Source organism: Nyctereutes procyonoides, unplaced genomic scaffold (genome assembly GCF_905146905.1).
Source record: "Nyctereutes procyonoides isolate TBG_1078 unplaced genomic scaffold, NYPRO_anot_genome, whole genome shotgun sequence".
Classification (NCBI taxonomy): Eukaryota; Metazoa; Chordata; class Mammalia; order Carnivora; family Canidae; genus Nyctereutes; species Nyctereutes procyonoides.
The window spans coordinates 11,007,839-11,035,558 of record NW_026575031.1 but is presented as its reverse complement, the minus strand read 5'-3'; the positions used below and the strand labels follow the sequence as shown (position 1 = coordinate 11,035,558).

General features: G+C 36.2%; 1 protein-coding gene across 1 annotated transcript; it reads right to left on the bottom strand.

The window, feature by feature from the left end:
• Nucleotides 1–279: 279 nt before the first annotated feature.
• On the bottom strand, nucleotides 280–22,037 carry TERB2 (telomere repeat binding bouquet formation protein 2). Its single transcript, XM_055316626.1, has 7 exons — nucleotides 21,974–22,037; nucleotides 21,791–21,872; nucleotides 20,880–21,019; nucleotides 17,870–17,931; nucleotides 14,053–14,138; nucleotides 6,626–6,714; nucleotides 280–422 (listed from the first exon to the last, which is right to left on the bottom strand). Exons 1-7 carry the CDS (start codon nucleotides 22,035–22,037, stop codon nucleotides 280–282), a joined length of 666 nt encoding a protein of 221 aa, XP_055172601.1.
• Between the last annotated feature and the right edge of the window lie 5,683 nt (nucleotides 22,038–27,720).

Genomic DNA, 27,720 nt, shown 5'->3' with positions numbered 1-27,720 from the left:
GAGAGAGACTGAGACTTCTTATGAAGTGTTTCAATTACAGTTACTCCATAACAACTGTGTAATCAGAATCTGTGTACATAGCCTTATAAGGTGGGGAAAAAATCCAGCCGAAATGTCAAATCATGGAGCCAGAATGATTCTGAATTACCTAAAGATACATTTTGAGAAACGGAACTCTCCCTTATATCCCCCTCCCCCTGTATGAAAGGAGAGAATGTAAAATTATGCACATCTTTAGTAATATTTTATAAAAAATAAATGCCTAGATATAAAGACAATTTAACATTTTCTCTTCAATTTGTTTTTTATAGCAGACATGTTAATTTCATTTTGAACATGGTATGCCAAATATCCTGAGCTTCCAGGAATAAAGTCATGTAGCTCCCCAAGGAATTTCTTCATGGCATCAATTGATATATAACCTACAAAATAAAAATATATATTTATATTTGAAATCCTATCATACTATCATACTGTTTTTCAGTGTGTTTAAGATTTCTAAAGAATATTTTTAGAAATAAGTAAAAAGAAGAAATAATACCAGTGAGAAAATCTTCCATAAAAACTTTCCTTTCCAACTCCCCACTCCCTGCAACCTTCTACCTCCTTTTATTTATTTATTTTAAAGGGTTTATTTATTTATTTTAGAGAGAAAGAGTGTATGAAGCAGGGGAGAAGCAGAGAGATAAGGAGAGGGAGACAATCTCCAGCAGATTCCAAGCTGAGTGCAGAGACTGTTCTGAGATCATGACCTGAGCTGAAACCAAGAATTGGACCCTTAGCCAACTGAGCCATTCAGGAACCCCTTCTCCCTCCTTTTAAAACACAAATATTTGATTATCCACTTTGACTACTGAGGTCCTTGCTGTCTCTCTCTCTCTCTCTCTCAAACAAGTAAATAAAATCTAAAAAAAAAAAAAAAAAAAAAAGCTAGGGAAAATCAGTATTACTGCTTAATCAACAAAGATTATAGATATGAGTAATTTTGATGTTGTTAATAATCTGAAATTGATAAGAGTATCAAAAAGAACACCTGGAATGTAGAGAGCTTAAGGAATCAATGACTTTAAGCAATATTACCTTGATAGCAACTGCTTATGTGAATGATTATATTTTATGTGTAATGTTTGTAGTTTATATTAAAACTGAAACTAATTTAAAAGTAAATACTATGAGAAAAATTCTGATAAATCTCAAAGGTTATTGATTTTAGAACACTACCTCTGGGGATGCCTGAGTGGCTCAGCGGTTGAGCGTCTGCCTTCATGTTCAGGGCATGATCCTGGAGTCTCAGGATCAAGTCCTGCATCAGGACCACATGGAGCCTGCTTCTCCCTCTGCCTCTGTCTCTGCCTCTCTCTCTGTTTCTCTCATGAATAAATAAATAAAATCTTTAAAATAATTTTAAAAAACGAACATCTTTCCTCGGAACTATCTTTTCTTCCCTCCAATTCATCTGATTTTTTTTTTTTTAATGATAGTCACACAGAGAGAGAGAGAGAGGCAGAGACACAGGCAGAGGGAGAAGCAGGCTCCATGCACCCGGGAGCCTGACGTGGGATTCTATCCCAGGTCTCCAGGATCACGCCCTAGGCCAAAGGCAGGCGCTAAACCGCTGCGCCACCCAGGGATCCCCAATTCATCTGATTTATATAGAAATAGTCATTTTCTCCATGAACTTGCTCCTCGCCCCCAACAGTTGCTTTGGGAATGATTTGAGTTGGGCTAATCACAGCTCTTTCTCTAGATTTTTATACATATAATGCAGCCAGTCAAATCATTATCATTCAGGTGACCATAGCTCTAAGATCTAAAACTTGGGAGTCATGGGGGTCCATGTTTACTACCATGTAAAGAAAGCCAACTTGCTTCAAGAGAGAAAAATAAAATGAAAATAACATGCAGGGGGCAGCCAGGGTGGCTCAGCGTTTTAGCACCGCCTTCAGCCCAGGGCCTGATCCTGGAGCCTCTGGATCGAGTCCTGCATTGGGCTCCCTGCATGGAGCCTGCTTCTCCCTCTGCCTATGTCTCTCTCTCTCTCTGTGTGTGTGTCTCATGAATAAATAAATAAAATCTTATAAAAAAAAGAAATTAACATGCAGAGAAAAACTGGGTATCAGTGAGAGATAGCCATGAGTCCTAGTTACTTCTGAGGCCGAGCCATACGTCTGTCTTCCTCAGTTTGGTTGATGTGGCGATTTTTCAAATAGACTCCCTTTTGTTTAAGCTAGTTTAAATCAAGTGTCAGTTGACTGCAGCCTAAAGTCCTAACTACTTCAAAGCTGCTAGAATAATTCATTTCTGATGCATAAATGTACTATCTTTCTTATAATTACAGGAATATTTTTATTAATGTAATAATTATTTTTAAAATTCCTATCCTCACATATATCTTCAGAAACTTCACACAGTGTATATGTGCAATTAACTAAATGTTAATATTTTTCTGTACTAGTTTATTTTACACAGAAACCTTGTCATTAGGCAAAGATCATGAGCCATATGGAGTATAGTAAGGGATTTTCTGAAGTGAATGATAACGATTAAAATATCTTTAAAAACACTGATCAGTGTTATATTATTGGATTCATAGTTAATTTATTAGCTGTCACTTTATATTAGAGGCAATTAAGCAATATGCTTATGTACTATATGTTGATGGAGGTAGTGTTTTTTTTTTTTTTTTTAAGATTTTGTTTAAATCTTTAAACAAAAATCTGGGGAACCTGATGCAGGACTCAATCCCAGGACCCTGGGATCACGACCTGAACCAAAGGCAGACACTCAATCACTGAGCCACCCAGGTGCCTCAGGAAAATGTTCTTGGTGGAGGATTCCACATGTGTCTGTGGTAATTAGCCTCTCATATGGTCCCAAATGATTCTTATCTCTTGGTATTCACTAATTTGTGTAATCTCTGGAAGGAGACTGTACTTGGGTTGGCCTAGTTGACCAATGGCAAGTGGCAGAAGTGACTGTATCCCACTTCTAAGAATAGGATATAAAAAAGACCGTGGCTTCTGTTTTGGGTATGCTCTTTTTCCCTCTTGCATTTCTCACTCTAAGGAAAGCAAGCTGCCACGTGTGAACAGCCTTATGGAGAGGCCCACTTGGTGAGAAGTTTGGCCTTTGGCCAAAAATCAGCAAGGACCCAAGGCTTGCCAACAACCACATGAGTGAACTTTGAAATGGATATTCCAGTCCCAGTTGTGCCTTGGAGTAACTGCAGGCTTGCTGACAACTTGATTGCAACCTTATGAGAGACTTTGAGACAGAAGTATCTAACTAAGATGCTCCTGGATTCCTGGCCCTCAAAAACTATCAAGTAATAAATGTTCATTGTTTCAAGCTGCTAACTTTTAGAGCAGTTTGTTACACAGTAATAGATAACTAATACAGTATCCATGATAGGTTCCTAAGCTTTTAATTATTAGAACTTTTTGGTGTGAAAATTTTTGCCTGGGGATCCCTGGGTGGCGCAGCGGTTTGGTGCCTGCCTTTGGCCCAGGGCGCGGTTTTGGAGCCCTGTGATTGAATCCCATGTCGGGCTCCCGGTGCAAGGAGCCTGCTTCTCCCTCTGCCTATGTCTCTGCCTCTCTCTCTCTCTCTGTGTGTGACTATCATAAAAAAAAAAAAAAAGAAAGAAAATTTTTGCCTGCAAGATAATTTATAGTTATTAATTTTAAAAAATTAATCACATATGTAGCTATCAATCAGAACTTATTATCATGGGTGATAACTAGTGATATCAGACTAAAAGAATTTAATTCCAAGGATGCCTGAGTGGCTCAGTGATTGAGTGTCTACCTTCAGTGCAGGGCATGATTCCGAGGTCCTGGGAAGCCTGCTTCTCCCTCTACCTGTCTCTCCCTCTCTCTGTGTCTCTCATGAATAATAAATAGAATCTTAAAAAACAAAAAAAGAATTTAATTCTAGTCAAAAGCAAAACACACCCACACACACAAATCCTTTGATATTTTATGCGACATTTGGCACTATCTGAAGATATTTTTGGTTGTCACAACTTAGGGCCTCAGGTCCTAGGGCATAGTTCCAACTTGTATTTTCTGCACCTAAAATCTAATTAGTTTTAAGAGATTTAATATTCATTAAGCTGAACCCAACCATTTTGAGAGACAGTCAAGTTATAGTCACAGAAATTGCTACCACTGCCTAAATTAGAACTGTCAATCACTATATTCCAACAAGAAGTTATTCCTTCCTGTATAAGCAGATGGGCATGATAAAAAAAAAAAAAAAAAGGAAGTACTTGTCATTCCACGCAAAATTATAGCCAAAGATCATCTCTAAAGATTAAAACTTTCTTCTAAGAAAGTGTTATTTAAAATTTTAATGTAGGGGCACCTGGCTGGCTGAGTCAGAAGAGCATGTGACTCTTGATCTCAGGGTCATGAGTTTGAACCCAATGTTGGGTATGGAGATCACTTAAAATAAATAAATAAACTTTAAAAAAATAAAATAAAATTTTCATGTAGAAATATAAAGAAAGAAAATAATCAAGCAAATAAAAATACCAGAAAATTTTACTATGGTTCTATCAATAAAATTAACAAAAGATTATCAGAGGCTGAAATTTTACTTTTAAAATTCTAATGATTATTTTTATAGTTCTTTTTCAGTTTGTTCTTAATACAACATTGTCTTGTCTTTTGAATAGTCAGACAACAATGAAACACAGCAGCATTGTTACATGTCCAAATCCAAGCATTTGTCTTTTTACATGGCTGATTTTAATATTTATCATTGATTTTTTAAATAAGTTATCAAACATTTGGTAAGTCCAAATAAACATGAGACATTTAGAATCTGGTGATATAGTTCCCTGAAACAAAACCAATACCAGTAGTATGCCACAACCATGGTTTAAGGGATACCTACATTTTTTAAAAAGATTTTTTATTTATTCACGAAAGACACAGAGGAGAGAGAGAGGCAGAGACACACGCAGGGGAGAAGCAGGCTCCATGCAGGGAGCCCGATGTGGGACTTGATCCTGGGACTCCAGGATCATGCCCTGGGCCAAAGGCAAGCACCAAACCACTAAGCGACCCAGAGATTCCCAGATACCTCCATTTTATCTGAATGTTTAGGCCTAAGGGATAAGTCAGGGTACAAGTGCTCCTCCCAATATTAGAACTTAAGTACTTCTACTTAGTTCATTGCCCTTTACAGCCATGATTTTTCCTAAGAGCCCCAGAACTGACTTGGTTGTCAAAGCTGGGTAACAGTTTTCTTTGATGTCTCCAAGACTCATCCTCAAACGACATATTAAAAGTTTTTTTAAAGTGCTTTTCTAAAGACTATGAACAGAAAAAAAAGTAATATAACAAATGGCTAGGGTAGCCCCGGTGGCGCAGTGGTTTGGCGCCGCCTGCAGCCTGGGGTGTGATCCTGGAGAACCAGGAATCGAGTCCCACATCTGGCTCCCCGCATGGAGCCTGCTTCTCCCTCTCCCTCTGCCTGTGTCTCTGCCTCTCTCTGTGTGTCTATGAATAAATAAATAAAATCTTAAAAAAAAAAAACAAATGGCTAGACCAAATGGTAAGAGTGAATAGTACTATGAGAGAAATCATCTAGGAATTTGTGGACTAATTGTAAGAGTTTTCACACTGATAAAAAGAATGCACTCTAAAATGATTTTTAAAATGAAATTTCAAAAACCTATACTTTTCAAGTTGCTGTGTTTTAAACAGAATTTTTTTTAAAACTTATATTTTAGGATCCCTGGGTGGCTCAGCAGTTTGGCGCATGTCTTTGGCCCAGGGTGTGATCCTGGAGTCCCAGGATCGAGTCCCACATCGGGCTCCCTGCATGGAGCCTGCTTCTCCCTCTGTCTGTGTCTCTGCCTCTCTCTCTCTCTCTCTCCTCTCTCTCTCTCTCTCTCTCTTTCTCTCTGTGTGTGTGTCTCTCATGAATAAATAAAATATTTTTAAAATAAATAAATAAAACTTCTATTTTAAAAATGACCCTACTGAATATTACCCAGATCAAAATATCTAAATATCCACCTCACTCACCATTATCTAAATCCCAGTGGCCACTTTTCACCTGGTTCCCTTGGTTCCATCCTCTCATGTCAGCCTTAGTAAGCTGTCTTTTCTTTATGTCAGGCACTAGAAAAGCTAAATATGGAGTCCATGGACACCTGTGAATCTCTTTAATTATAGTAAAGTTGGTGTGTTATGTTTGTGTGTGTGTGTATACTAGGGAAAGGAGTCTAATTCATCAGATTCTCAAAGGAAACTATGATTAGAGTTGTCCATATAATTTGTCTCTCAAATTGGGACACCTGAGAGTAAAAAACTGAGTTTGAGCCCAATGTTGGGTATGGAGATTACTGATGCCAGGACAACAGACATAAACCGGAACTGTCTTGTGTAAACAGGAATGTGTATTCACACTACCAATAGACCAGCTTTTTAACAGAAAATATAGGACCTAACTCTGGGTCAATTCAGCAGATTTATTTAATGCAAATGATATCTCCTCTTTTAGCATCTCTGAGTGGTCTCTACTTGCTAGTCTAGGACAACTGCATTATTGTACAAGATATTCTTTTGTTTCTTCCCTACTTGGGTGTTCTCTAAATTTTATTTTAAATTACCTGTTACCATGTTGTTTACTGGATAATTCTGAAGAGGGAAGTACATCTGCTTTTCTGTAACTGGAGTCCTTATAAAATGTTTTTCTGTGCTATAAAATGAAGCATACAGAAAGTCATATTTATACTTGTTTTTTCCTGAGAAATTATTCCAGGCAATATATATAGTAAGCTGTTTGCACTTGAGCAGACTTGAGTCTTATTGGATGAAAACATTCAGTGTGAACTTCTTTTATGCTTCTAAGTAATACTAGTTCCCATACAGATATTTTCAGTTTTCTTGGCCACTTCACAAAACATATTTTTTGTGTATGTAGAAGCCTAGGTCTTCCTCAATATTCTTAAAAGCATAATAATTCAATAATACTTTATAATTAGGGATGCCTGGATGGCTCAGAGGTTGAGCATCTGCCTTTGGCTCAGGTCCTGATCCCACGATCCGGGATCAAGTCCCACATCGGGCTCCTTGTGGGGAGCCTGCTTCTCCTTCTGCCTATGTCTCTGCCTCTCTCTCTCTGTCTCTCATGAAGAAATAAAATCTTAAAAATTATAATAACACTTTATAATTAGATTAAAAATATACACATGTAATCTTAAATATGCCAAAAGAAGGCACAGTGGGCTCTATTTAAAATAATCACAGCATTTTTTGTTACTCAGTGTTTAATAATTGGAACTCTGTTAACTAGTACTTCAAAACTTCAAAATAAATAAAAAGTGAAATCTGAGAAAATCATGCAATACACTAAAATTCTGAAGTGACTTCTGAGTTAAAAAGAAAAACGGCTAAATTATTCTGAGTGTGGTTGTGTATAATTATTTATATTCTAACTTTTAAGAGCTAAGTAGTTTTCAACTAAAGTATTCTGTTTTCTAACTGTGCCAAATAACAATGTTTATTATATTTAGACTACATATAACCAATAGATAATACAATTGCATGAAAATAAAAGTCTCAATAATTAAAAGTTGGGGTCATCCTTAATTTATTTTCCTTAAAAAAATCTAAAATTACATTTAGTGATAGTAAAAGCTTTATTTTTAATTTATCTAAAAATTAGATTTCATCTGAACTTTTTCTTTTTTTAAGATTTTATTTATTTATTCATGAGAGACACACACAGAGAGAGAGAGGCAGAGACACAAGCAGAGGGCAAAGCAAGCTCCATGCAGGGAACCTGATGTGGGACTTGATCCCAGGTCTTTAGAATCAGGCCCTGGACTGAAGTCAGCGCTAAACCACTGAGCCACCTAGGCTGCCCTCATCTGAACTCTTATAAAAGAAACTGTAGCTCAGTTAGGGTAAGATCCTTCAAATAAGCAAAATAGTGTTCCCAGAAGAGTCAAGGACTAAAAAAAAGATAAACCATTATTATTATCTATTATGGCTCTGAAATTTCTGGCTAAGCAATGAGATGGGGGAGGGTAAAGAAAGAAATGAAAAAGAGATAACTAGTAAAAAGGAAGAAGCAATCTTTCATATTAACAAATGATATGATTGTACACTCTGAAAAGCCAAGAGAATCACTGAAATGTTTCTAGAATCTTAAAGATTCCAAGTGGGTAGTTATAAAACAAATATCCCCAAATCAATAAATTTCCTATATAACAGCAATAACTAATAAAAAATAAAATAAAAATGATCCAATCTGCAACAGCAACAAAATTCATAAAAATCTAGAAATAACTATAACAAGAAATTTGTGATTCTATATGTAGAAAAATAAGAAATTTTACTGAGATATAAAAAAGGAAAATTAAAACAAAAAATAAGAGATATTCTCCTGGATTGGAATATTGAAAATTATAAAGTCATCAATTCTTCTCAATTTTAACATAATTCCCAATAGGGATTTTAGAGGTTAAGAAAAAAATAATTCTAAAATTTACTTGAACAACATGTTAGAAGATCTAATAGGAGGCAGATCAAATTTATAATAGAATGAAAAAAAATATCTAGCAATAATCTTAAAAGACAAATGTAATTCATATGAAGAAAATATGAAAAATGTTCCTTAAGGGCCACAAAAGAAAATTTGAACAAGTGGGGGAAAAATACCATTTCTCAGATGGGAAGATTCAGTATCAGAGATAGTCTCCCTAAGTTAATCTATAAATTTCTTCTAATGTTACCAGAAATAACAGTAATTTTTAAAAAAACATATGAACAAGATGGCTCTAAAATTCAGACAGAAAAATAAACTAGAAAGAACAGCTAAGAAAATTTGAAAAAGACTAAAGAAGAAAACCTAGCACCAGATATTAAGTCCTATTATAAATAACTAAAACAGAATGGTGCTGTTGCATGACAAATGAATGGAATATAAAAATATAAAATGCAGAAATAGACCCAAATACTTACAGGGATCTAACCTATGATAAAGGTGGCATTTTAAGATGGTGGTGAGGGGATAAATTATTTAATCAATAGCCACAAGTAATTAGCTATCTGGAGGAAAAAAGAAAAAAAGTAGGTTCCCACCTTACACCAAAATATATTCCAAATGTGTCACAGATTTAAATTGAAAAAAAAAGAAATCATTAAGAAGAAACCATAGCAAAAAATGATAATAATCTTAAGAGTAGGAAGACTTCCCTAAGTACAACATAAAACCAGAGAACCATCAAAGAAAATGTTAATAAGCATGAATGCATACAGGAAAACATATTTGCATGACAAAACCCAACATTTTTTAAAGTCAAAAGACAACAGGCTAAAAATTAATTGTAATTTGTTTCAAATGAAGTAACTCTCCTAAAATGTAAAGAGTTCTTATCAAAAAATAAAAAAGCAAAACACAATAGAAAAATATGCAAAGGATATGAACAAATATTCACAGAAAAAGAGATATAAGTGGTTCTCAAACATCTGAAGACAACTCAACCTCATTCATAATAATAGTAATTCAAACAAAACTAGACTGAGATACCATTTTATACCTATCAGATTAGCAAGGACCAAAATATATGATAAGTACTCTGTGTTAGAGAAGGCATAGGGGAAACCAGATGACTAACCATTCCAGTTTACGGCAGATTGAGGGATTTCTCAGGACATGGGGCTTTTCAGGATTAAAACCAGGACATTTCTTTTTTTTTTCTTTCTTTTTTTTTTAATTTTTATTTATTTATGATAGTCACACACAGAGAGAGAGAGAAGCAGAGGGAGAAGCAGGCTCCATGCACCAGGAGCCCAACGTGGGATTCGATCCCAGGTCTCCAGGATCATGCCCTGGGCCAAAGGCAGGCGCCAAACCGCTGTGCCACCCAGGGATCCCAACCAGGACATTTCTAAGCAAACCTGAATGTTTGGTTACCATAGCTAGAAAAGGCACATTTATACATAACCAGTAGGAGTGTAAATTGATTTAAACTGTATGGAGAGCAATTTGATAAGACCTATTAAGGATACAAATCTACATGCCTTTCGATCTCCTAAGAATTACCCTACAGATACTCCCATACATACAAAATGACATAAGAGGGGATCCCTGGGTGGTGCAGAGGTTTGGCGCCTGCCTTTGGCCCAGGGCGCAATCCTGGAGACCTGGGATCGAATCCCATGTTGGGCCTGGAGACCCGGAATCGAGTCCCACGTCAGGCTCCTGGTGCATGGAGCCTGCTTCTCCTCTGCCTGTGTCTCTGCCTCTCTCTCTCTCTTTCTCTGTGTGTGACTATCATGAATAAATAAATAAAATCTTTAAAAAAAAACAAAATGACATAAGATAATCATTCACTGAAGCACTGCTTTTTTTTTTTTTTTAAGATCCATTTATTTATTTGAGAGAGAGCAAGCAAGAGAGAGAGAATGAGCCAGGGGAAGGGGCAAAGGGAGAAGCAGACTCCTTGCCCCGCTGAGGAGGGAGCCCAAAGAGGTGCTCTATCCCAGAACCCCAAGATCATGACCCCAGCAGAAGGCAGACACTTAACCGACTGAGCCACCCCAGGTTCCCCTGAAGCACTGTTTTTAATAGCAAATTAGAAATTACTTAAAAGTCCATTAAAATAAGCAACTAGTTAAGTAAGTTATGGTACATCCATATAGTAGAACACTATATAGATAAAAACATGAAAAACTGTTTATGTAATAATATGGAATGATCTCCAAGGTAAATTATTGAGTGAAAAAAGGCAAGGAAACTGATAATATTGGTTGCTTCTGGGAGGGAAATTGACTTACTAGGGACCAGTATTTTCATAGTATCCTTTTTTGTACATGTTGGGTTTTCATAATTAAAATTTGAAAATAGGAAAGTAACATGTAGGCATGAAGACCTAAGGAAAATATTTTTTAAAAGGAGAGTAATAAGACTGGGACTTCCCTTGTAGGTATTAAAATACATAAATGAAGTTATATAACTTAAAAGAATATTGTATTGATACAGAAATAGATCCACAGATTAATGGAATAAAACAAATAGCCTAAAAATAGATCTTCATATACACAAAAACAACGTACGACAAAGGAAAATTACACATCAGTTTGAAATAGATTATTCAAAAAACCAGTGGAAATCTCTTATTTGCAAAACAAAATCAATTTAGATCTTCACCTATTACCATACACCAAAATAAATATCTGCAGAGTTTAAAACTAATTTGATCTCTGAATGGGAAATAACTTCTCTGAACATAAAAGCGGTAGAAGAAATTATAAAGGAAAAGTGATTAATGATGGAAAATTTAAAACTTATACCTCTAAAAAAGTATATGCCAGACAACAAATTGTGAATACAATGTGGCAAATTGGCAAAAGGATAATATAGCTTCTATATAAAGATGCCAGACAAGTTGATAAGAAAAACAATAAGGCTTCCAATAAAATAGGGAGAAAGCAGGTCACCTGGGTGGCTCAGTCCATTAAACATCTGCTTTTGGCTCAGGTCATGATCCCTGATCCCCCAGGGTCCTGGGATTGGCTCCCACATCAGGCTCCCTGCTCTGTGGGGGCCTGCTTCTCCCTCTCCCTCTGCCTGCCACTCCCCCAACTTGTGTGCTCTCTCTCTGTCAAATAAATAAAATCTTTTTTAAGAAGTGGGTGGGTGGGGGGAATAAAGGATAAAAACCACAGAAAAGAAATATAAAACGCTAAAAAATTCAAAAAAGTTCAAAGCCATTAGTATTCAAAGAAAAATGCAAATTAAAGCAAGACTTATTTGTATAAAACTAGGAAGAAATGTCCTAATGTTGGTGGTGGTTATCTCTAAGTGGCAGGGTTGCTTATTATTTAAAATTTTCTTTATTTTATTTTCTATTTTGAAAAATTATATGCATTAGGTTTATAGTAGAGTAAGTTCATGCAATTTTTAGAGATTTGGGGAACATACTGAGAAGCAAAAATAGTATAGTGATTAAGAGTTTGGATTCTGGATCAGCTAAACTTAGCTTCAAATTCAGCTTAAGCAATTTTGGGTGACAATTAGCTCTCTGAACTCTTTTCCTCAATTGTGAAATGGGTCTAATAATATTTATCTATCTTATAAGGTTACAAGAATCAAATGAACTGATAAGCTTGCAAGTGTCTTATATTCAGCAAGTGTTTAATAACTAGTTCATCACTTACTGTTCAATATCACCAGTAGTACACCAACAAAAATGCTTCCTGAGTTAAGGACAAAGTATATTTTATCTATGTTCACACTGCACCCTCTGGTGGTTCCATAAAGAAAAGGCTCTAGATTAAATACCTACCTAAGGTATCCATTCATATCCTTTGTCTATTGTCATTGCTATTGTTATTGGACATATTTTCTTCAGATTTGTAAGTCCCCTTTGTATCTTAAACTAGTTTTTGTCAGATGTTTTTCCAAGTGTATATTTTTCTTTTGACCTAGTTCATGGTATTTTTATTGCCACATACAAGATTAAAATATTTTTTGGTAGTTATACTTCTCAATCTTTTTCCTTTATGGCTTCCATGTTTTACAGGCAACCATGAGTTAAAGAACTTATGTATCTAATATCTTTCCTAGTCAAGTGAATTACTGGGAGTTACTTTTTATTTTCTATTTCCCAGCCTTCTCTTACAAGATCACTTAGGATAATTATCCTTTCCTCTATTAATCCCTTCAGAATATCTTCACGGTCTTACCTCCTCTATTCTTATTTTTCTTCCTCTATTTATCTTATCTCAAAAAAGTGTAACAAGTAAGTTCAAAGGAGTACTAGAGATAGAGATCCCAAGACTTAAAATATGAATTCTCGGGACACCTGGGTAGTTCAGCAGTTGAGTGTCTGCCTTTGGCTCGGGACGTTGTCCTGGGATCGAGTCCCACATCCGGCTTCCTGCATGGAGCCTGCTTCTCCCTCTGCCTATGGCTCTGCCTCTCTCTGTGTGTGTCTCTCATGAATAAATAAATAAAATCTTTAAAAAATGAATTCTCAAACTTAAGTAGTAGAATATCTAGAAGTCACAGGACCATGAAACAATAGTTTACTAAACTTACTTAAATACACAACTTTGTGTAAATTAGGTAACAACTAACTTCAAATTATAACAAACCAAATAGTTGGTACAAACTATGGAAGAAAAACTTAAAATTGAAAAAACTATATAAAATAAATCCATTAATTTTAATATTGAAGAGAGATAGCTACTATTTGATCATTTTTATTTCAGCAGCAAAATACCAGACCTTCGAATAGCCAATATTCCCTACGAGCATTTGAAAACTATGGAACTGGAAAATATGGAATTAGGACTAGATTATGAATAAGGCTGAAACAAAGGTGGCCTCTCATAGATTGTTTCTAACATAATGGTAAGTCCAGGAGTGTGTCTTTTTAAATTTCATTTCTTAAACCAAAGGAACCACGTTACAAACAATTTGGAAAATAGAGGAGGAAATCACTTAGAACTTCCAATCCTAATAAAATTACTGCTAATATTTCATATATTTTCTTATTTAAAAAATAATGTAACATAAATAATAAACAAATTCTTGTTTCTTTTGTGCAAGGATAGTCTAGCATACTGGTTGGCTCTGGAATTAGACTGACCCAGTTAAATCCAACGTCTCCACACCTAATAATAAAAGTTTGGGGCACCTGGGTGGCTGAGTTGGTTAAGCACCTGCCTTTAGTTCAGGTCATGATCCCAGAATTCTGGGATAGAGCCCTCCATTGGACTCCCTGCTCAGTGAAGAGTCTGCTTTTTCCCTCTCCATCACCCTCTGTTCCTCCCCCTACTCATGCTCTCTCTCTTTCTCTCTGAAATAAATAAAATATTTTTAAAAAATAATAAAAGTTTGTATAACTTTGGGCAAATTAATGTACCTAATCCTAGATCTTTTTTGCTATAAAGTGGCAATGGTGATAATGATAATATTAATAGTGTAAGAAGACCATGAAAATTAAATGAGATAAACACAGTCGGTGCTCAAAGATGCCTACATTAAATTGAATATCAATGAAGTATATGAATTCAATACCTTTTGGATAATTCCTTTTTGCGATCTGTTTCTAGTTCACTGTTTTCCCTAAGGGCTTTTATTTCATTTGGTGTTACTTCATAATGCTGTGGATAGCAAAAAGAAAAAAAAAATCACATTTTTAAAAGTCAGCACATCAATGATCTAATCAAATGTTTTTTTAAAAAGCAAAAAAAGGGGATCCCTGGGTGGCGCAGCGGTTTGGCGCCTGCCTTTGGCCCAGGGCGTGATCCTGGAGACCCGGGATCGAATCCCACGTCGGGCTCCCGGTGCATGGAGCCTGCTTCTCCCTCTGCCTGTGTCTCTGCCTCTCTCCCTCTCTCTCTGGTGTGACTATCATAAAAAAAAAACAAAAAAACAAAAAAACAAAAAAAAAACAGCTTTGTTAAAAAAAATAAAATAAAATAAATAAAATTATATAAAAAAAAGCAAAAAAAGTAAATTGGCAATATATATCAAGAGTCATAAAAATATTTAGACACTTAGGTCTATTCAATCTAGTTTGGTGGCAAAAACTTGGAAAATTTTGCACACACACACACAATTATACTATTTGTTTTTAGGGCTATGTAATGAAGACTATGTATTTTTAAAATATCAACTGTGGTTGTATTAGATTGTAAAGTTTTGACTAATTTTTTTTTAATTTTTATTTATTTATGATAGTCACACAGTGAGAGAGAGAGAGGCAGAGACACAGGCAGAGGGAGAAGCAGGTTCCATGCACCGGGAGCCTGACGTGGGACTCAATCCCGGGTCTCCAGGATCGCGCCCTGGGCCAAAGGCAAGCGCCAAACCGCTGCGCCACCCAGGGACCCCAGTTTTGACTAATTTTATTCTCTTTTCAATTTTTCAAATTTTCCCTAATGTGGTCATAGTACTTTTTAGTTTTTAAAAGGAAACAAAAAATAAATAAATAAAATAAATAAAAGGAAACAAAAAAGTTATTAATTTAAACTTTCTTAAAATCTTCGACTTGAGAATTCCTAGGCTTCTGTTGAGTTACAAATCAAAAATATTAAGTAAGCTGAACAAATTATATTTCCACTTCAAAATTAAAATGGAATATATAGCTATAGAGTTATGAAAGAACTAAATGTGTATTAAGCTTTTCAAAAAGATTATGTGAAAGTGATTCAGATATTGGCACCTGTCACATAATTATAATTACTTAATACACCATTAGGAAATTTCTGTTTAAATCACAAATCCACTCCAAACAATATTAATGTTCCCCCAAATTACTTTCCAGATTTATCCTTGCTGTTGCCATTCAAAGAAGTACTTTCTAGTTATATATTCTATGGTTACATTATTATAATTGGCTAATATTAATCAATATTTTGAAAGAACTAACAAAATCATTTATCACAAAATCATATAATTTCTAGAGTTAGTCACCACTACAGACATGTTCTACTAATTTTTTCATAGAAAAAATACTGGATCTGGTTGGAGCTGAGAAAATTTGGTTCCATTTTGCTGATGTCTAGTATATAAACTAAAACAGGTTTTTACCTTTTCTTTACCTCAGTTCTCATTTCTAAAACTGAATAATTAATTTTTTTTTTATTTATGATAGGCACACAGTGAGAGAGAGAGAGGCAGAGACACAGGCAGAGGGAGAAGCAGGCTCCATACACCGGGAGCCCGATGTGGGATTCGATCCCGGGTCTCCAGGATCGCGCCCTGGGCCAAAGGCAGGCGCCAAACCGCTGCGCCACCCAGGGATCCCTGAATAATTAAATTAATGAGCTTTAAGGAGCTTTTTTAGCTTTGAAGTTCTAGCATACTCAATAATTATTGTCAAATAACAACTGTTCTACAACATAGTGAAAACACTATGACAAGCCAAGGATTAGATATTTTGGCCCTTACTATAACATAGCCAAAGATACTTAAATAACTATGATTTTCAGATGATGAAAACTTGGGAAGAAAAAACAAACTAATGAAATGAATACAAACTGTATAATTGCTTGGCTTTAGGCATATAAAGATTTTCTTCCTAAGTGTTTACTTCGAAAATTTTCAAACTCTGAATTGTCAGAGAATAATACAGTAAGTACTGTACACTTTTCACCTAGACTCATAACATGTTAACATTTTTTAATCACTCTGCATGCCTTCTCTCATTTTTTATTTTTGCTGGACCATTTGAAAAGATTTGCAGATATCATGACATCTTACTCCTTAATCTTTAGGTTGCATTTTCTTTATCTTTTTAATTTTTAAAAAAGATTTTTTTTTTTTTTTTTGACAGAGAGAGCACAAGCAGGGGGAGCAGCAGAGGGAGAGGGAGAAGCAGGCTCTCTGCTGAGCAGGGAGGCTGATGTAGGGCTCAATTCCAGGACCCTGGGATCTTGAGCTGAGCTGAAGGCAGATGTTTAATGGACTGAGTCACCTAGGCACCCCTGCATTTTCCTTAAAAAGCATTCTTTCATCTTTACAATACCGCCATTACAATTAAGAAAATTACCATTAATTCAATATCACCTAATAGTCCACATTTATATTTTCCCAATTGTTCTCAAAATGTCTTTTTTACTTTTTATTTAGAAAACATCCAGAATAAAAAAAAAAAAGAAAAGAAAAGAAAACATCCAGAATCCAATCAAGGTTTATACATCACATTTGCTTGTCATGTCTCTTGATCTAAAACAGTATTTCTGCCTTTTTGTTTTGTTTTTTATGACATTGTTTTAAAGAGACTAAGCTAGATAGCTGTTTTGTGATATGTCTCACATTCTGGAATTGTCTGTTTACTCATAATTAAATTAAGGTTAATTAGATTAAGCATTTTGAACAAGAACGCTATATAAATAACATTGTGTACCTTTAATATATCACATCAAGCTGAACATAATGAGAGGTTATTCCAATTTCGGTGATGCTAAATTTGACCAGTTGGTTATGTGGTGTCTGCCAGATATCTCTACTGGGAAGGCACATCCTTTATCTTTGTAACTAATAAGTAATCTAAGGGGTGATAATTTAAGATCATGGGTTTAACATCCACTAATGATCCTGCCTAAATCAATTACTTTATTAGGGGTGGTAAATTAGGGCTTTGCATTCTACCATCTTTTCTATATTTATTAGTTGCTATTTTATAAGGAAATTTTCCCTTAAATTTAAATTTAATTTTTTTTCTTAAATTTCATCTTTCCTTTCCTTCCTTCCAACCCTCCTTCCTGCCTTCCTTTCTTTCCTCTTCTTACCTCCTCTCCCTCCTTCTGTTCTTTTTTTTCTTTCTTTACGCTTTCAGAGTAGCACTACTGAATCATGGATTCTTTTAAATTTAATGTACTATAATTCATTACTGTCATTCTTTTTGACACTCAAATTATCCCAAATTGGCTACTGTGTAAAGATTTTGAAGTAAGTCAAAAGTACTAACAAGTTTGAGGCAGAATAGTAAAAGCTATAAAACAGTTTTCAATATTGTACACATTTATTGAGGGATGTTATTCAAAACATTTAACAAATAACACAACATAGGAATTAGTAAATCAGAATCTATGCTGGCAATAAAAAACTGGTAAATTCTGTGCACCTATTACTTCTCCAATTAATGATAGATTTTCAAGTTTTTTACATGAATAATTTTATTCATATAAAAATATCTCAGCATTATCAGTGTACTAGTGTGAAAATAGTATTAGACTAGATAATGTTCTCTAAAAGCATGTCCTTTAAATTCCATAACCTGGATCACTGATGTTAGCATGTCACAAGTAAACATTTTTAAGATTACATTGCTTTAAAATTTTTTTGCAACTGTATATTCTAACCAAGTACTTTAATTTACTCTTACCTTTTCTATCTGAAAATGTTGGTCTTGTTCCCAAATGAAATTGCCAAGTTTTCTTCTTATTTCTGTGGCAAGAAAAAGAAATTCAATACTATTTTTTAAGTAATTTTGTAGAGTTTTCTGAAGTTTACTTGAAGACTGAAATTTCTAGGTCGCAGTTATTCCACTTGCATCAAACTCACCTAAGATACTTATTTAAAATGCAGATTCTTATTGAATCAGATGATTGAGGAGGAGCTCAGGAATTGCATTTTTAACAGCCTCCCCAGATGATTCCATAGCATCATGAGAATCATTGTTGTAAATTTTTTCTGCTGGAGTATATGCCTTCATTAGATGTCTGTGTCTTTAGGCCAACCGTTAATATAAAGAAGACAATTGTCCAGTCAAAACAAAAGGTGTAAACTTCCTAAATTTGTACACTAGAGGTCCTAAAGAATTTAATGGTTGGTAAAAGAAGAGTGGAAGAGAAACATGTCTAGTGGGCATAATAGTATAGGAATTCTAACAATGCTCAGCATGTTAAAGGACTATGTCATTCTTTAATGATCTCAAAAGCTTCCACAGTAGCCCAATTGAAGACAAAAAGGTAACATTCCTCTAGACCTATGCAGTCCACTATAGTAGCCACTGGAGCAGCTACATATTGGCGTCATATTGAAATGTGGCTAGTCCAAAGTGAGATGTTTTGAGTATAAAATAAACACTGTATTTCAAAGATTTAGCATCAAAAAAGGAATGTAAATATCTTGATAATTTTTATGTTAGTTATATATTCAAAGGATAATATTTTAGTTATATCTGGTTAAATAAAATATATTCTTAAAATTAATTTACCTAGGGGCACCTGGGTGGCTCAATCAGTTAAGCATTTGATTTTTGATTTCGGCTCAGGTCATGATCTCAGGGTCATGAGACTGAGTGGAAAGTCTGCTTGAGATTCTCTCCCTCTCCCTCTGCCTCTGCCCCTCCTCTCACTTGCACTCTCTCTAAAAGTAAATAAATTAATCTATTTTTTGTTTATAAATAAAAATCTTATTTTTATTCATTGATTTCTTATTTATACTAGAAAATTTTAAATTAGCATTGGTTCACATTTGCATTTCACCCTTCTACTAGACAATACTGGTCTAGGTAGATAATAATGTATACTTTTTATTCTTAAAAAGGAGCATCATTTCATTTAAAACAGATTTTTAAAATTTTTTATTTATTTATTTTAGAGAGAGGGAACACATGCAGGGATTGGGGGAGGGACAGAGGGGGAGAGAAAGGGAGGGTCTTAAACAGACTCTGCACTGAGCATGGAGCCCCCCATGCTGGGCTCTATCTCACCACCCTGAGATCATGACCTGAACCAAAACCAAGAGTTGGATTCTTAACCAATTGTACCACCCAGGCTCCCCATTATTTATATGAGAGAGAGAGAGAATGCATACAAGTGGGAGCTTGGGGGGCAGAAGGAAAAGATCTCAGGCCGACTCTGTGCTGAGAATCGAGCCCCATGTGGGGCTTGATCTCATGACTCTGAGATCATGACCTGAGTATGACAATGAATAAAAAATCAAGAGTTGGATGCTTAACCAACAGAGTCACCCAGGAGCCTCAAAACAGATTTTTTTTAAAATTTAACTACATTTTAATATAAGATGCTAAATTCAAAGACAGAAATAATAACTTAATATTAGAGAAGATATTAATTCTATAATATAAGCTCTTTAAAAGTGGGTATTCACTGATTGGCACAGGTTTTTTTTAATAAAGCAGTTTTCCTATCCAATCCCCAATCCTTAATTTATTTGTATAATCATTTAGAACAATTTATTGTTATAACTAGCTCTTACCAGGACATCAATTGTGGAAGGAATCCAATCTTTGGAGTTTCTAAAGCTCTCCTATAGAAATCTTTTTCAAACTCTTTTTGTTTTTTTTGTTTTAAATAGCCTACTCACTGGGAATTTGTTCTAGCTTCAGTCTGTCTTTCTAAGGATAGACACACATATATCATTAATTGGTATAATGTAAGACCTAAAATGAGATATTTAAAAATAGGCCACAAAAGTCAGGGAAATCGTATTCTAAGGAGGGAAAACTAAAAGAACCAATCTCAGAAGCAGTTTATTCACTTGCCCTTTATCTTATAGGGTTGCTGAAATAATTAAACAAGTTATGGGAAAGTACTTTTTTTTTGAGAGAGAGAGAGAGAGGGAAGGGTGGGAGAGGGAGAGGAAATCTTTCCTTTTTTTTTTTAAATTTTATTTATTCATTCATGAGACACAGGCAGAGGGAGAAGCAGGCTCCATGCAGGGGGCCTGATGCAGGACTCGATCCCAGGTCTCCAGGATCACACCCTGGGCCAAAGGCAAGCACTAAATTACTGAGCCACCCAGGCTGCCCCTGGGAGAGGAAATCTTAAACTGACTCCAGGTTCAGGCCAGAACTTGACTCAGCTTGATCTCACAACCCTGAGATCATGACCTGTGCCAAAATCAAGAGTCGGCTACTTAACTTATTGAGCCACACACATGCCCCAATGTATAAAGAACAATACAAATAAGTATATGGGCTCATTATTACAATGAATCTTAAATTTTCATTATAATAATGAAGAGATTCAAAACTAGCAAACATTTATTAAATGCTCACATGTCAGACTACTTGATATATTATATTTTATCCTCAAAACAACTTGCTAAAGTTTACAAAACTGGTAAGTATTGGATCCTAGACAGCGAGCACTGTGAGGGCAAGATCTGCTTTTTGTCTTATTCACCACTGACTCACCACCACCTTGGTTGAAACCTGACACAGTAGTTTAGTGAATGTGTGAATGAGCAATAAACAAACAAAGCCAGACTATATACTCAAGGTAATCTGATCCCAAGCTCATGCTTTTCCACTTATATTAAATGATATGAAACACAAAAATCTCTTATTGAGAACAAAGATCAGTAAAGTTGGGAGAACTAGCTGGATTCCACTAACAGAGATTGGATAAATGATCTTTGCTAACCTTTTTGCAAGCACTCAGGGGGAAGAATGAAATGACCTAAAGTCACCGAGTTTTTTATTTCAGCATTAGCGACTGCAGAGAGATAGTGGGCGTGAAAAACTGTAGCATTGTCTTCTATGTAATCAAGGCTCTGATATATTCTAGGAGAAAGAAAGGAAATATTTTAGGTTATAAAATAAACAAGAATGTATTCAACCTTTCAAAAGAAAGAAAAAGTGAGAGGAAGCAGGGACAATTATCTATAGGTACTCAAGCCACTGGGGAATTAAGGGAGTGGGGAGGGGGCAGCCAGGGTGGTGATTACACCTCTGGCTTGTAATCATAAATGGGACAGCAGTGTGAAGGGGGATCGCAGGTGGGCAGATTGGAGGCAGAGTAACCTCTCAGAAAGCTACTGTTAGAGCCGGGCGAGCGATAATGAGGGTGTGTAGGAAGATAGCGAGTAGGAGGAACATTTACAGGCGTACACCGAACACGTACCCTGGTGTTTGGCCACCGACTGATTAACGGGGGTGGAGTTGTTTATTCACGAGAAACTAGTACGGTTGTAAGTTTGAGAACACAGGACCTGGTGCAGGTGTGAAGGAGCAACCAGGAGGTTTGGCTGAAACATACTGAATGTGATGGGCCTTCAGGGCACCATACAGAGTTGTGGGGCAGACAGCTAGAATCACAAGGCTGGAACTCGGGAAGCCTCGCAGACCAGGTGGGAGGCCATACGGTTGTGGCGAGAAGTTACTTACATACCCCCTCCCTGCCCCCGCCCACCCCCCCACCCCCCATCTAGGGCTGAAAACTTGCTCCTTTCCAGTCTATTCCTATCATCAATATTTCTCAGGGCACCGCGACTTCCATCTCCAACTCCTGGCTCATCAGGACCGAAGAGGCACTGCCCGGTGGCCTTCAGGTACCTCAGCGTGTCTGGGTGGGAGGCATCACAGCTGAACAAGAAGTCGGCAGCCCTTGGGTCACTGATGGAGCCCCCTTCGTCCACTGCGGAGGCAAGAGCACAAGGTGAGCCTAGCAAGTATCCTGGCACCAAAGCACCATAGAGAAGAGGGGTGCTCACCCGCCCCTTCCACCCACCTGCCTACCCCAGAACTGCCTCAGTTCCTCGCCGACGCTGCCGCAGAACCAGCCCCGCTGCCCTTGAAACATGGCGTCGGCCGGCACACGAGGGTGTGGGGGAGGGGGGAGCCTAGCGGGGATCGCTGATTGGTCTGAGGTGCGAAGCCAAGCTCGGTGATTGGTTCTCAGAGTAATGGGCGGGAAGAGACTGAGGGGAGAGGAACAGGAATCCCGTCACCACCAGAGAGCTGACCGGCTCGTGGGACTGTGGCCGAGGAGCCTCTCAGCTTTCCCCTGACATGGCGGAGAAGGGTCAGTCAAGCTTGTGAGTGTTAAACCCTCAGTATCAAAGTTATTGTGCTGCTGTTACAGGCGTGGTCGCAGGTTCTGTGGCATCAAGTATTATTTTGAAGCAAGACTCATTTTATCGTTTAATTTATAAATGTCTCCATTAGAATATCTAAAAGTTGAGGACTTGTAGAAAAATAAATCCACAATACCATTATCACCATTGAAAATAATAATTCTTTAATATACTCAAATTTCACTAGTGTTGACATTTCTTGCTTTTTCAGAATTATGCTTTTCTTTTACAATTTCCACCCCCACCCTCACCATAACCCACCACCACCCACCCCCTTACATCAGTTTTGATAAGCTATATTTTTCTGGTGTTGGAGCCCTCTAATCTAAAATTTCTAAAATATTGATATAAATTTCGTAAAACATTTTATTATCTTTTTTAATGTCTGCAGGCTTTATAGCAATACCATTTTCATTTTTGTTATTAGCAATTTGTGCTGTTTTATTTCTTAGTCTCACCAGGGGTTTGTCAATTTTATTAGTCTTTTCAAAGAACAAACATCTGACTTTGTTGATACTCTTTTTTGTATTTCTTTTCTGTATTACTAATTTCTGTTCGTATAATTTCCTTAGCTTTAACTTGCTTTCATTAATTTCTTGAAAGAGGAGTGATTTTCATTGTTTTCTAATATGTGCATATAAGGCTATAAATTTCCTTAAAACTGTGTTTACTTTAAAATTTCCAAACACATGAATATTTAGTTACTCTGCCATTAATGATTGCTGGCTTAAATGCATTGGAGTCAAAGGATATGGCCTGTATGATTATAATCCTTTAAAATTTGTTGAAATTTCCCTTATGATTGAGGTATATGGTCAGTGTTATGTATGTGTTTCCAAAGAATATTCTGTGAGTGTTGGATATTCCGAGTGTTGGGTACAGTATTCTGCATATACTGACCCATTCATTGGGACAAGTTTGCTAATCATGCTGTCAGATTTTTCAATTACTGAAAGAACCATAGTAAAATCCCTTTGTGGATATTTATTGATTTCTTGTTAATTTTTGCTTTATTGAAATTAAGTTGTTAGGTGCATGCTAATGTATGCTTGTTACTTTCAAGTTGACTGGATATTAAGCACTTAAATTTGAAAGGCAAAATTTTAAAACATATGAATAAGATGGGGGGGAATACCTCTCAGGCCTCTGAGTGGAGAATAATTTTTAACAGAGGCAAGTATTAACCAATAGGAGAAGATATTTGCAGGATGAATAACCAACAAAGAATTGGTATCTAGAACACCTAAGTAACCTTTTTTTTTTTTTTAAGATTTTATTTATTTATTTTTGAGAGACACAGAGAGAGGAGCAGAGACACAGGCTGAGGGAGAAGCAAGCTCCATGCAGGGAGCCCGACGTAGATTTTGGTCTGGGGACTCCAGGATCACACCCTAGGCTGAAGGTAGCACTAAACTGCTGAGCCACCCAGGCGTCCCACACACAAAAGTAACCTTATGAATCAATAAGAGAAAAAAAAACACAATAGAAAATATGGGCAAGCACCTAAATAGACATTTCATGGATGAAGAAATTTAAATGGCTGATAAACTTATAAAAAGATGCTCAACCACAGGGGTAATTAGGAAAATGCAAACTAAAACCATGAAATACCATTATGTACTCACTTTACTGGACATAATGGAGTTGCTAGAGACATAGATTAATGGGAACACCAATTAGTGGGGATGTAAATTGGCATAGACACTTTGACCAACAATTCAGCATAACTTAGTTGAAGATGTACCCTATGTGCCAGCATTTGTTAGATATATACCTAGAGAGACTCTTGCTCCAGTTTACCAGTACATCTTGTACAGTAATGTTTATGGCAACATTGTTGCTAAAGCAACAACCAAAAACAAAACTAGAATCAACCTCTTATTATCAACAGTAGTTTGGGTATTTAAACTGTTGTATTTTCAGAGAATGGAATACAATATAATTTTTAATTTCAAAAAAGCTAGGAAGACATAGAACAAGATTCCATTCATTTAAACTTCAAAAACCAAGTGGGGGTGGGGGTTGGCTGGTTCAGTTGGAGAGTGTGTGACTTAAACTTGAGGTCGTGAGTTTAAACCTCACATTGGGTGTAGAGATTATTTATATAAATTAATATTTTTTAAAAATTAAAACAGGCATAATGAAACTTTCTTTTTAGGGATATATATGTGTGTGTGTGTGTGTGTGTGTGTGTGTGTGTGTGTGTAGTAGAGAAAAAACTAAACAGTACAGTTGGAAAAATATACCTTTGAATTGTTTTCAGAAAGGAAAGAACTAGATACAAAATGTAGAATGATTACCTCAGGGCCTAGAAAGATGCACAGGGGACCTTTAAAGGTTTTAATACTAATCTATTTGCAAAACTAGATGGTCAATTAATGAGTGTTTTTTATATCACTCTAAACTGTGTATATATATATTACATACATTTTTGTGTGTGTATATTACAGTTTAATTCTTAAAAATAATCAACTAGGTCAATTGAAGAGGATTTTATTTAAAGTAGTTAAACAAATATTTGACCTTGAATAAATCACCTTTACTCATCTGAAAAATTAATTTATCCAAAGCATCTTTTTCCTTGGAAATACTTGGTAATCCAGAGTTACTTTTTTTTCTCCTGTATCTCAGCTATGTTATACAACTGTGCAATGATGTTGCCACTGCTAGTCTAAAAGCCAGTTTAGGCACAGAAAAGTGCAAGGCCTTCTCTTTTTAAGGTTCTCACCTCAGTGAAGGGTTACTGCCTTTAAAAAAAAAAAAAAGATTTTATTTATTTATTCATGAGAGACACAGAGGGAGAGACAGAGACACAGGCAGAGGGAGAAGCAGGGAGCCCGACGTGGGACTCGATCCCGGGTCTCCAGGATCAGGCCCTGGGCTGAAGGCAGATGTGCTTAGCCGCTGAGCCACCCAGGCATCCCTGGAAAATATACTTCTTAAAAATGAGTGTTGGGGGGGGGGTGGTTTGTGTGTGTGGTGATGGTTGCATACTTACATAAATATACTAGAAGTTAGTGAAGGGTATACTTATAATGGGCAGATTTTATTGGGTACAAATTATACCACAATAAAGTTGTTCTTTAAAAAAGGCAAAGAAAAAAAACTAAATTTTTTTTTCAATCACTAGGGGGAAAAGGACAGACCACAGGTGTATATGTATTTCCCACTATCTGTAGGTATCCAACTTAATACTTTCTCTAACATGCTACCTCAACTTTCCAGCACTTGTCTTAACATAGATGACACAAATTTATTTTTACATAGTTCTCCCAGATAACTGGTTACTCTATACCGAATAATTTGAACAATCCTTCTATGTAGAACTCAGATAATAATTAAAGGCAGGAATCCAGGCAGCCCAGGTGTCTCAGTGGTTTAGTGCCACTGAATTTTCCAAATTCAGACTAGAATGTTTATTTCTACTCATCTTTCACTATCTCCAACTTAAACCAATTTTTCTTTAGAATTTTCTCTTTCTATTCTGGTGAATATTGACCTCCTCTTTCTCTGAACTCTGTAGTAAACTTGTCTATCCCTGAGGACAAACTTTAGGTATCAGTTATCTAGAACTCTGTATATGATTTAATAGGTAGGAGCTAGGCCCTATTCTATTCCCCAAACTCTGTCATACTACATGAAATTATCTAGCACAGTGCCTAAAACCCTATCATTAGAAATATTTACTTTTTTTCATATGGACTATATGTTAGTAACTATTACCAGGTTGATGTTAATTTTTCTGAATTTGATAATTTAGTACTGTGATTATGTAAGAGAGTATCTTGGGGGTGCCTGCCTGGCTCAGTCAACAGAGCATGTGACTATTGATCTTGGGGTGGTTAGTTCAAGCCCTATGTTGGACATAAAGCTTACTTAAAAAAAAGAAGGAGCATCTTGGTTCTTAGGAGATACTCACTGAAGTACTTAGGAATAAGAATCATAATGCCTGTAACTTAATCTGAAGTGGTTCAGCAAAAATAACATTAGCCATAGCTATGCATTACACACAAAATCATATGGGGTGGATGTGGGGGAGAGAGAATAAGAAAATGTAGCAAAATGTTAATAATTGATAAATCTGTGTGGAGAGTACAGAAGAGCTTATCATACAAATACATAATTTTTCTGTAAGTTTGAATTTTCTCGCAAAACGTTAAAAAAACAGTTCCTTGAGTTCAGTGGATTTCTGCCCTACCTGCACATTAAAATCACCTGAGTGCTTTTAGAACTACAAATGCCCAGGCCCCACCGGCTAGAGATTTTTATGTAATTGGTCTTGGGTGAGGTCCAAGAAATTGAAGTTAAGTCTCCCCAGATGAGGGGCACCTGGGTGGCTCAGTGGTTGAGCATCTACCTTTAAAAAAAAAAAAAAAAAAAAGATTTATTTGTTTATGATAGACATAGAGGCAGAGACACAGGCAGAAAGGGAAAAGGAGGCTCCATGCAGGCAGCTTGACGTTGGACTCAATCCTGGGACTCCAGGATGGCATCCTGGGCCAAAGGCAGGTGCCAAACTGCTGAGCCACCCAGGGAGCATCTGCCTTTGACTCAGGTCGTGATCCTGGTTTCCTGGGATAGAGTTCCGCATCAGGCTCCCTGCAGGGAGGCTGCTTCTCTCTCTGCCTGTATCTCTGCCTCTCTGTGTGTGTCTCGAATGAATGAATGAATGAATGAATCTTTAATTTAAAAAAAAAATCTCTCCAAATGAGCCCTTTTTTCTTTTTATGCTTCTTCTATATCCTTCAAAATATCTAACAAGGTTTCAGGCATAAAACAAGTCTTATTACATTCCGATTGAAGTGAATTTATTTATTTATTTAAAGATACACAACTTATTTATTATTTTTTTTAAAGTAGCCTCCATGCCCAATGTGGGGCTCAAAATCACAACCTCGAGATCAAGAGTTACATGTTCTACCAGCTGAACCAGCCAGGCGCCCCAAATTTATTTTTTTTAAGTAATTCCTTAAAAGTAACTATAATCTGTCATCACTGTTACCCAAATCAGCAGCTATAATAAATATTTGTATATTCTATATGCCAACACTACAGGAATATTCCCCATCATATGTGTGCATCTTTCCCATTATGATAGATCAGCTAGTAGGCTTTTCACCTACCAATGAGCCATGCTGATTATAATTTTAAACGGCTAGTGCTGCAGGTCCTAAATAATTACCCTCTCCCTCCAAAAACCCTATTAGATATAAAGAATAAAGCTCAGTTAGATGGGACTTCGAAGGAAAAGAAGGGATGGTTCATCAAGGGTACTGCTGAGATAAATGATACTAAGAACTTTAGACTTAGAAGGAACATGCTGGAGGATAATTATACCAGAGAGGACAAGATGAAAAATACTGAGAGTTAAATTATAGGCAGGAAGAAAGAAAAGGACATAGTGAAAAG